Source organism: Sapajus apella, unplaced genomic scaffold (assembly GCF_009761245.1).
Source record: "Sapajus apella isolate SASKATOON/1434 unplaced genomic scaffold, GSC_monkey_1.0 scaffold82, whole genome shotgun sequence".
Taxonomy (NCBI): domain Eukaryota; kingdom Metazoa; phylum Chordata; class Mammalia; order Primates; family Cebidae; genus Sapajus; species Sapajus apella.
In genome coordinates this window covers 5522-16869 of record NW_022437022.1, presented here as the reverse complement: position 1 = coordinate 16869, position 11348 = coordinate 5522, and the positions used below count along the sequence as shown (strand labels likewise).

General features: G+C 46.9%; 1 protein-coding gene across 1 annotated transcript; it reads right to left on the bottom strand.

The window, feature by feature from the left end:
• Positions 1 to 3893: 3893 nt before the first annotated feature.
• Positions 3894 to 5039, bottom strand: GPR31 (G protein-coupled receptor 31). The gene is given in 2 exon segments (XM_032253246.1): positions 3894 to 4676; positions 4678 to 5039. Coding segments are annotated over 2 exon segments (963 nt in total). The 3' UTR covers positions 3894 to 4075.
• Positions 5040 to 11348: the final 6309 nt, after the last annotated feature.

Below are 11348 nucleotides of genomic sequence, written 5' to 3'. Positions count from 1 at the left end.
TGGTGAGGGTGTAAAGACACTGGAGCTCTCGTGCGCCATTGGTGGGAATGCAAGGTGGGGCAGCTGCTGTGGAAAACACCATGGCTGTTCCTCAAAACATCAAACATTGGGTTGTCATATGATTCCGAAGTTTCACTTCTGGATATACATACAACAGAACCGAAGTGGGTCTCCAAGAGATATTTGTACACCTATGTTCACAACAGCACTGTTTACAACAGTCAAAAGGTGAATGCAACCCTCGGATGAGTGGATCAGCAATATGTGGTGTATGCAAACAATGGTATATTGTTCATCCTTCAACAAAAAGGAAATTCAACGCATGCTGTCACATGGGCGAACCTTGAGGATATTATGCTAAGCAGAATAATCTAGCCATGAAAGGACAAATTCTACAGGTTTCCAATCATATGAGGTACATAGAGTGGTCCAATCCACAGCGAGATAGCGTAGAGTGGTCGCTGACAGAGGCCGGGGAAAGGGAAGTGGGGGTTCCTGTCTAAAGGGGCAGGGCTTCTGTTTTGCCAGCGAGGAGGGTTCTGGAGGTGGCTAGTGGTGGTGGCTCACAGCAGCTCGAATGTACTTAATGCCACTTAAACATGATCAGAATGATAAACTCTATGTGTCTTTTACCACACAAGAGAGAGACATTGTGAGGATGACTCTTATTTGAGGATTTCATAAGCACTTAGTGGAATGTTCTGGAAGCCCCTGAGAGTCACAAAACGCATTTCACACTCCCCAGCCATGCCCACAGGCACATGCAGAGTCCATTTATGGTCCTGACCTTTAAATAAACCAAAAGTGTTGATTTTACTACTGGCAGAAATGATTATGAGAAGACAGAGGACAAGCTTTCTCTAGCTGTAGCCCAGTAGATTTTAGAAAGAGAAACAAATAACAGAGTTTTACAGCTGAGAGCATTGTCTCCGTGTGGAGAAGAATTCATCACCCCAGTGGAAAATGAAGCTCCTGGGTATCCTCCCTGGATCGGCCAGAATTCTAACGGTGCTGGTTCTCACGACTGTCAGACTTGATGCTGCCCCGACTCATCACAAGTGAGTCACACGAGAAAAGAAACTGGAACTTGCTAGTGGCAGCAAAGCAGTTGTGGTTCTGAGGCTTGCCATTCACTATCTGTTCACAGTTTCCTTCTGAGTCATTCTTTATTCAGAGACAATAACCTGGGGAAGAACAGATCCTTGTTATCTCATCTCCTCGAAGAAGAACCCCCATCTGTGTGCGGTGCTGTGGATGCTCCTTTGCTCCTTTGATGGGATGGGGCTGACCGCGTGAGAAATATCCCCGGTGGGGCCGGGGCGGCGGGGGGGTGGGTGGTGGTGGTGGTGGTGCTTGTGTGATGCTCAGCGTCCCGAGGGACAATAGAAGTTCCGCTTCACAGACGTGAGAAGCAAAACGAGGCACACAGAATGGCCATAAATATCCAAAAAGGATCTACTACACAGGAAGAATGATCATCAACCATTGATTTAACAGAACTTTTCAAACTGCAGTTCACGAAACACCCTTCCCACGCCAGGTTCTGTGTTGAGAATACAGAGGGAAAAACTGTGTTCCCACAGGCAGGAAGTGAGCAATGAAAAAAGAATTGTATAATCACTTAAAAACAGCAAATTAGTATTTGCTGAATGCTTATGACATACTAGGCTATGTGCTAAATTCTTGGTGTTATTTTACTTAATCCCACGAGGTAGGTTTTACTCTCCCCATTTTACAGAAGGGGCAAGTTGAGCGCAGTGCAGTGATTTATCCCGGGTCACTGAGCTAAGAAGTCATGGGGCAGGATGCTGTTGCCTGGGCCCTGAGCCACTCACCAGGCACGGCTCAGACCTGACTGTGCATTGATGGAATTAACGAGGGGACCTCAGGCCTAGCAGTGCCCAGGCTCCTCCCCAGGCAACTGAGTCAGAACACACAGGGCTGGCAGAGGCATTAGGGCCTCCTAAAAGCTCTGGACCCCCAGGCCTGCAGTGGTGCATCAGGCACGCCTGTGAGCAGAGTGGAGGGCTGCCAGCTCTGCCCAGGCGACGTCAGAACTCGAGAGACAGCAGTGTGGAGCTGAGACCACCCAGAGATGGGGATTTTGCCCAGGCTAAAAATGTGCTCAGGGAAGGCAGAGCGTAAAGGAAGCTGTGGCATCCTGGAGAAAAGAGGGCACCCCAGGGAAAAAGCCACAGATCACGGGGTTCGGGAGTGTCGGTAGCCCCGTGACTGCCCCGTGCACAGTGCTGGCCTGCGGGGCCTTCCTTGTGAGTGGAAGGGCTGGCTGGGGAGTCTATTGCTACAGGTGATCTTCAGGTGAGCATGCCACTTCAGTGCGTGGATTCCACCTGCGCAGAGAGTTACGGATCTCAACATCCAACAGCAGAAAAACAGTTCAGAAATATCCATGGTGAGGACTATTGTGTAATCATGCAAAGAATGCTTATTGGGAATTTATTATGATATGAAAATGATTCTGTTAAATGTTAGGTTTTTCAAAGCAGCATTTAAAATTAAATATGCATTAAGATCAGGGGAAGAAAAATGAAGGCATTTCTGTTTCAAGGGAAGAAAACAGTGTCTACATTGGAGAACTTTATTCAGACACCTCACGGCTGTCTGGCCACTGTTCCCTTCTTAGCCCTTTGAAATTTCATTCACTTTGGAGGAAATAAAACCTGAGACAGTAGCGAAGTAATGCTAGTAGAATTCCAAATTACACTCCTTCTGTTAGGCAGATTTTTACGTCCTTCCTTAGCAGAACAGGCGGAACCCACTCCCACATTTCAAATTTGCATCTGATTAGGAACCCCGCTGGCAGGTCAGCAGCTCTGAAGATGGGAGATTTGCCTTTTTCTACTGCCTAGAGCAGTCGGTTTTGACCTGGAATATGACAGAAAGCCTGGGACTACCCCCGTGGGAAAAGCAGTGGTGTCTGCACAGGAATAACATGTGTGCAGCTCCAGGGAGGCTCAAGGGCGACTGCGTGAGGCCCAGGTCACGGCAAGGCAGGCCTTCCACCTCCTCTGGCCACGGTGGTGACTGCTTTTTGGCCCTAAGCAAACTTCTAGGTTCGAGCAGAGAGAGATAAGGCGACAAGGAAAGTGACTTTGGAAATCTTTTATCATCATCACGAGACTCGGTTTTGGAATACAGTTTACGAGGAATGAGAAGAAAAGATGCAGCCATTGCAACAGCATCCAGGGGCTGGGACTGGACGCCTGCCCGCCTTCAGTGGTGGCCTTGGACACCTGTGCGCCCTGTTCACCAGTTTTGCCAGGGCCATGTGACAGCTTACATTGTGCATTTTTCCCAGGAGGTATAATGTTCTGTGACCTTTTTCTCACATCCGGGGAAGCAATGTAAATTTCAAAAGCCTTTTAGACATTCAAACTTAAAAAACTGTTCTAGAAGCAAATTTCAGAAATGTAGCAGGAAAGCGTTTCTTACAGCAAACTAGGGAACTCTGGACTTTCCTTAACATACGGTATAATCTAGAAAAATGAAGCAAAATTTTATGAAAACAAAAATGTTATGTTCCAAATAAAACCCAGCATATATGACAGTACCTTATATAACAGCAGAGCCTCTGTTTAGAACCAGGGCACTTTCTGATGTCAACCATCCCCTGTCTGCACAGCAGGTGAGAAGAAAACACAGTTTTCTTGCATTTAAAACTGAAGCATAGTAAATGAAAACGACTTGCTGAGATCGAGTGGAGCTGGAAAGATGCCAGCACCCGGACTTCTTCTCTTCCTTCACTGATTTAGCAAATTACATTTCTTCAAGTGTGGAGATGCAGCAGCTGCCGACTTTTCAGTTCAGCAACTAAGTCTGCGTCATGGCGGGGGAGGAGGAGGCTGTGGCCGGTTCATTTTGATTCACCGCTCTTCAAGGTAACATCACAGACCACCAAGACCACACCTGCAGCACCTGTGCCCAAGTTGAAGCTCTGATCCTTGCATTGCAGTCTCAAGATTTCCTCTTCTTCCAGGATCCCAAAATAGCAGTAATTATTATTCAGGTCGCAGGTAGTTCTTACAAAGACGGTGGTTGAGGGAGCCTGCTATTGTCAGGAATAGGAGTCCCTGAGGTCGAAGCCCGGAGGCTCTGTGGCCTTCCCTCGGCCTCGGAGGGTGTGGAAGACCCTCCGATAGGAACGCCTGAAGGTGGGGCTGGAGAAGCAGTAGACCACGGGGTTAAGCGCGCTCTGCAGGTAGGTGAGGTTGCCCATGACATCCCAGGTGTGCGCCACCGCGCACAGGGCCTGGAAGCTCCCCAGGTTCTGGAAGGTGTGCATCAGGACTCTGGCCAGGAAGCAGGGCAGAAAGCACAGAGCAAACAACACCACCACCACGGTGACCAGTGCCTCGGTCCGCTGAAATTTGGGCTGTTTCTCCGGCTCCCGGAGTCTTTTCTGGAGAGCCCTGATGATGCCTGCATTGCAGAAAGAGATGAGGCCAAAGGGGAGGACAAACTGAAGGAAGAAGAGCGCTTCCTGCCAGATTTCGCTGAAGGAGCTGTCTGCCCAGTTTGCCCTGGGATAGAAACTGAGGCACCGGGTGGAATTCTGGGCAGCCTTGGAGAGGAGCAAGCCTGGGTAGGTGAGGGCGACCATCAGGAGCCAGATGAGGCCAGAGACTCCCAGGGCCGCCCGAGGAGGCAGCAGGTTTGAGCCGAGGATGGACCACACGGAGGTACCGGTCCACGGCTACGGCGGCCAGGAAGGCCACCCCGACGCCACGGCTAAGGTCCAGCAGGAAGCGCAGGACCTGGCAGCCCTGGTCATCCAGATGCCAAGCCTGGAGGCTCAGGTAGAAGGCAGCCAGGAACGGGAGGGCCCCGGCCAGCAGCAGGTCGGCCAGGGCCAGGTTGAGCAGGTAGACAGCGTAGGGCTTCCACACCTTGATCCGGAACAGGAAGGTCCACAGTGCCACTGCGTTGCCCAGCAGGCCCAGCCCACACTCCAGTGCCAGCAGGACACCCACAGCCGTGGCCACCACAGCGCTGGGGGCTGAGCAGTTTGGGAGTAGCATTGCCCGGCTGTGCTGGGCTGCAGGCACAGCTGCAGCAGATGCAGGAGAAACTGTGCGCCTTCTTACGAAATGAAAAAGGCCTTTTCCTGCCACGAGGAGATGAGGTCGGTATTTCCCCAACGAGAAGAGTTCCTCAGCCAGCAGCCGAATAGAATTCATAGCAAATCAAAATTTGTCTGGGGAAAGAGGATGAGCAGAGGAGGGAAAAGCCCCTTGCAATTGTGTTCTGTTTTCTTCTGTCATGAAAAAGGGAAATGGTGTTTCGCTTCACATCACCGGGCTGCAAAGCTGAGGGATGGTGCCCTACAACGTCTGGGGACCAGGGCTTTGCATCCACAGTCACGGAAGAAGGAACGTGAAACATTCAGTTATGCAAGGACTCCTATGTTTGCATATAGTTAAGATATGATGATTGTTCTCTGAATATGTTTCATGGGGAAGTTTTCTTCTTCCTTTTCATACATAAAGGACACTTGCTGGGATTCATCTGCATGGGATTTGATTCTACAAACTGGTCAGATGTGGTCCCCACATTTACTTGAAAGGAGATTTGAGGCAACTGCTCATTCCATAGCCGACAGTTTCACTTGTGCTTGCATTTTGTTAAATACACATTTATTTTGTTTTCTCAGCGGGAGTCTTTCCTATCTAGCACACCGCCTATGTTGGGATCTGGACCAGCAGGGCCTGGGGTGAGCCCTGGAAGCATGGGATCAATGGCTTGTCAAGATGCACGGACTCCACTAGACAGTTTAGTTCATGAGCCAGGGATATACTCCACATATCCATGTGTTGCTATTGACAGACAATGCCTGACACACAGCATTATCAACCAGCATTTGTGGGATGAATAAATGTATGCAGACATCGTTACCCTCTGTCGACCCTAATACATCTCAATCCTTACCCACCGATGACCCTATTATATTTGGTTCTCACCCACTATTGACCTAATTCACCTTGGTCCTTACCCCATGTTGACCTTACTTCATCTTGATCTTCACCCACTTTTGACCTTAATACATCTTGGTTCTCACCCACTGAAAGTCCTAATTGATCTCGGTCCTAACCACTCTTGACCCTGCTTCCTCTTGATCCTTACCAGCTGGTGACCCTGCTTCATCCTGAGCCTTACCCACATTGACCCTAATTTATGTTGGTCCCCTCCCACTGTTGACTGTAATTTATCTTGGTTCCATTCAGCCTGGTTTGAATTTTGGAGTCAAGTAGACTTTAGTTATCATTTTTATTTCTCCATTTATTAGCAGTGTGGTTTTGGAAAAACAAATTAACTTCTCTGTACTCCAGGCTGTTCACCTGAGAGGTGAAGATGGTAACACCGTTTTGTGCAGTTCTCGTGAGTAATCAAGGTGCTATGATGGGCAAAGCACTCAGCACCATGTCTGGACATTGTGAGAGTTTATGCACTTACTAGGGTATTTATTAATGCCTCTCTGATGCCTAGGCTTAGAAAAATTATTCTTCATCTTCTAATACAATAGAACACTTTTGTAGTAAATATGAGTTCTATGGGTTTTGATGCCTTCAATTATAAAATCCAAGTTTAAGGCTTTAAGATTGTAATCATTATTATTAGTAAAGTATACTGCTTTATATAATGTCATTGTTAGTGCTGGCCTAAGTTATTCCGGTGAACTGCACAATAGTGAGATGAAGTAGGTACAATGTTAAGCTCTCTTTTATGAATAAATAAATGGAGGCATGGTAAGGCTAGATAGTTTGCTCAAGGTCACAGGCACGCAAGTGGTGGGACCAGAATTCTCTCAGCCCAGATTTCAACCAGAACTGGGTCCACAGCTTCCCTGTAGTCCTGTGCCTAATGGGTCAGGCTCTGCTCCTTTTCAGGTCCCACAGGGCTGTGAATTTGTATGATATCAAGGTAATTTGACTTGCATTCTTCTTGCTTTCATTATTCCAGTATTTTTAAAAACTGGGCTACCAGCTCACAGATCACCCAGTTCTGTCACACAAGTTTGCATGCCTTTTTGCTTCCTAAGGAGGCGAATTTGGAGAGAGCTCCGAACATCTGGAATTGTGGAAATGTCCCAGCTAGTCTCTGCACAATGACACCTCCTATGAAGGAGGGTCTCCAGTTGCATGCTCCTTACGACATGGTTCCCTGGGGACAAGAGGAGTGGGCACAACACTCACCTGTGAGCAGTGTAGTTCGTCTCATTTGGATGAACGTTGTCAGGCACACAATGACCCTCAGAAAACCTGGCAGCAAATTCAACTCTTTAGAGATTTAAAGTTTCATAAATGCAGGAAAGAAATGGATTGAACTGTCTTCCTTGCAATGCACTAAAAACTGTAAAAACGACCTCTTAATATCAGATTTTAGTTTATACCAATAACTTCCTAAATCATAAATATTTTAGCTCAACTTGTGTTTAAACATTAATAATTACATAATTTCCCTTAAAAAAACTTCTGCCCCCTTTTAAAGTGCTTTAATTTATCTTCTTTTCTTCTGAAAGGCACTGAATTGATTTTCAGTCCATCTCTTTTAAAGTTACAGTATTTGAGCTACTCCCTGAGGAATCTTGATTTATTAAATCGTATCACCCCTAGAGACTCTATTTTCAGTCATCACTACTATTTCTTCAATACTCTACTTGTATAGGAAATTTCTCTGTTCATTTCCATTTTTATGGTGTATATTTTATTTACACATGTGTACCTAACTTTAAATGAAAACTGAATTATTAAACCCACATATACATTTAAGGTTTTTTTTTTTGAGACAGGGTCTTGTTCTATTGCCCAGGCTAGAGTGCAGTGGCATGATTGCACTTCACTCCCGGGCTCAAGGGAGCCTCCTGCCTCAGCCTCCTGAGTAGTTTAGACTATAGGCATGTGCCACCAGGCTCAGCTACATAAATTTCATTCTCTGCATTTTTCCTTTCCAATTTATCTGTTATATCTTACAATAGTCAGAAAGATGGTTATTTCTAAAGACTGAATGAATATTCAGACTTAGATTCTCCTGCTACTTATTGGGAGGTTAGCCCACTCTGATGTCTAGGGAGCCAGCACAGTTTGCACACCACCACCTTCTGTCGGACACCAACTTAAAGTTTGGGAGTCCCCAAGACCACTTTCAGATTTGAGAATTCTCTAGAAGGACTCACAGAACTCACAGAAAACGGTTACTTTCATAGCTATATTTTTTTACACTGAAAAGATACAGGTTAAAATCAGCCAAGGGGAGAGGTGCATGGAACAGAGCCCAGGAAAATTGTAAGCGTGGGGCTCCTATTGCCCTTTGCCGTGAGTCAGGACAGCGTTACTTTTTCAGTATGATGGATGGTGGTGCCTAGACCACTGCCACCCCAGGCAGCTCACCTGGGTCTCCCTGTCCAGAGTCTTTATTGGGGTTCCTCACCCAGGCATGACTGGCCACCTGTGAGGCTGTCCTTAGTCTCCAGCTGCTCTGGAGGCTGAGCCAAAGCTGCAGGACCAAAGCCCCCACCCTAAACCACATTATTACTGTCTGTCTGGCTGAGGGTCCCCAGGCAAACAAAAACCTCTCCCAAGCCTGGGAGATGACCTCCTGCCTACTGAGGGCCAAGATCAGAGCTCTTTAGCTTTGCCTTTTGGACAAAGTTAAGTTCTTTTCTTATTTATTCAACAAATTTAGAACACATGCGTGACTCATTTTATACTGAGACTACAAATTCTTATAATGCTTGTAGTGTTACCAGATAGGGTCCTGATCCAGACCCCAAGAAAGGGCTCTTGGACCTCATGCAGAAAAGAATTCGGGATGAATTCACAGAGTAAAGTGAAAGCAAGTTTATTAAGAAAGTGAAGGGGTAAAGAATGGCTATTTCATAGGCATAGCATCTCCAGGGGCTGCTAGGTGGCTAGTTTTATGGTTGTTTCTTGATTATATGCTAAACAAAGGGTGGATTGTTCATTATTTTTCTGAAAAAGGGGAGGGCAATTCCTGGAACTGAGGGTTCCTCCGCTTTTTAGATCATATGGGGTAACTTTCTGATGTTTCCGTGGCATTTGTAAACTGTCTTTGCGCTGGTGGGAGTGTCTTTCAGCACGCTAATGCATTAGAATGAACAGGGGGGATGAGCAGAGGTCACCTGTCGCCATTTTGGTTTTGGTAGGTTTCAGCCAGCGTCTTCGCCACATTCATTAGCAAGGTCTTTATGGCCCGTACCTTGTGCGGACCTCCTATCCCATCCTGTGATAACAACGTCTGTCTCAGAATGCAGTCCAGTAGGTCTCAGCCTTATTTTCCCCAGCCCCTATTCAAGATGGAATCGCATTGGTTAAACACCTCTGACAATAGTACATTCTGACTGTAAGGGGCTTATGTTCTGGTGTGGAAGACCAATGTAGAGATCAGTGTGATACAATTAGCTAGAAGGTGCATCTGCAGTGGGGGTGGGTGGGAGTAGTGTCAGGGAGCGAGGAGAACAAAGAGAAGTCAGCTAAGGGGCTGAGGGATGGGGGAGGCTCTGGGCAGGGAAAGTCCAGCTGGGCAGAGGGGACTGCCCACTGCATGTGCCAGCATTAAGTTTTAACAGAAAGGTGAGGGTTAAAGGAAGACACACACACAGAAAGAGGGTGGCTTGCCAGCCAACGCCGGCTTTATGTCCAGCATAAAACCTACAGAAGCGGGGGACCACCTGAGGCCGGGGACCACCCCTGCTTACAGGATGGGGCAATTTATAGGTATGGGCGGGAGAGGTATGGGCAGTATGAGTTACTGCCTGGCAGGACATTGATCAGATGCTCCTGTGATGAGGCAGTTCTGTGCCTTGTTCGGGCTGAATGTGGTGCTCCTTGCACTTTCTCCCGGAAGAATATAAGAAGAAGCATGCTGTTTCTTCAGCGGGGCTTTTTCCACCTTGTGGTCAAGTGGTTAGGCAGGATGCTTCTCATGGCCCAAATCCCTGTGAGATGTTTCATTTTAACCAAGGTCTGCAAAATAGCGGGGAGCTTACAAAATGGTGCAGTTTGGACTAACACCCGGTTGTGAGATACTTAGAGTGAGCTGGAAGGACTGCCCATTTTTTTCAACCATGGTCAGTGACTCTCTTGTCGACTCTCACAAGTTTGTTGCATTTCATTTTCTTTTCTTGCTCTTATATCCAAAGGATCATCAGCCTGTTTAATGCCACCGTTTCCTTTTCCAGCAGGAACACCGGGTTTTCCTAACCCTGGCTTCCCTCCCAGGTCCAGGTCTTGCTAACCCCTCCTTTCTCTTTTCTTGTTTTCACCTCTAGCCACAGGGAAATTGAGCTTCAGGAGAAAGGAGCTATGGTCATTTCCACGAAAACTGGAATCACTGTAGAAAAAGAAGCTGGGAGTGGTCAGAGGCAAGATACAATCTTGGAGGTTAGAAGTCACGGGTCCTGTGACAGTCCTGAGCCCATGCTTGAGCGTATGGAAACATCTTGGCAAAAATCACATCAGTGAGAAAACCATGGCTGGGGGAGATCTTGATCTGGCCAGCCCCCCTTCTGGCTTTTAGCTTTCGTGCTGCCTTAATTATTCCTGAGCTTAGTCTGGGCCAGTTTTGGGAGACATTTAGTTTATAGTTGAAATGATTATTGCCCTTCCCCAAAGCTCAACCACCTTTGTAAAGCTAATGAGAGACCACCAGGCTAGGGGAGAGGAGGAGCCTGAATTCTGCTAAGGTACAGACATGAATGATTCTGGAGGTCACTAGACATGTGACTTCCCCAATCACTCCTGCAGATAACATCACTGTTGTAGAACCTGAGATTGTCCTTTTGAGATATGATTTCAGGTTTTTCTGCCCATCTGACACAGATGCCTCCACCTGGACCCACCTGGATCAGAGCCTGGACCTGGCAACAGCTCCTGTGGTCCCACCCAGAGGTGACTCAGTGCATGAGAGGACCCTTTCCCACAGCCCTATGACTGCACCCGACAATCAGCAGCAAACCCCCATGTTTAGCTATCCTTACCCCTTCCCACCAAATTACCTTTGAAAAAAACCTCTGAGCTTTCCGTGAGATTAATTTGAGTAATAACTCTGTCTGTCACATGGTGTCAGGGACCTCGTGTTAATCAAACTCTGTTTTTACTGCCATGTCATGGTCTTTGTGCAGTGAGCAGGAGGAACCTATGGGACAGTTACAGTTATAGTTTGCAATAAAATAATTTTAGCAGCCTCAGAGTATTTCCACAATGTGAATATAGTCAAAGAAATGAGTTACTAATGAAATCAGCATTTCATGTATAAGAAATCATTTTGAACATAATTATATTGTTATAGAAAAATTTTAATCCTATACAATA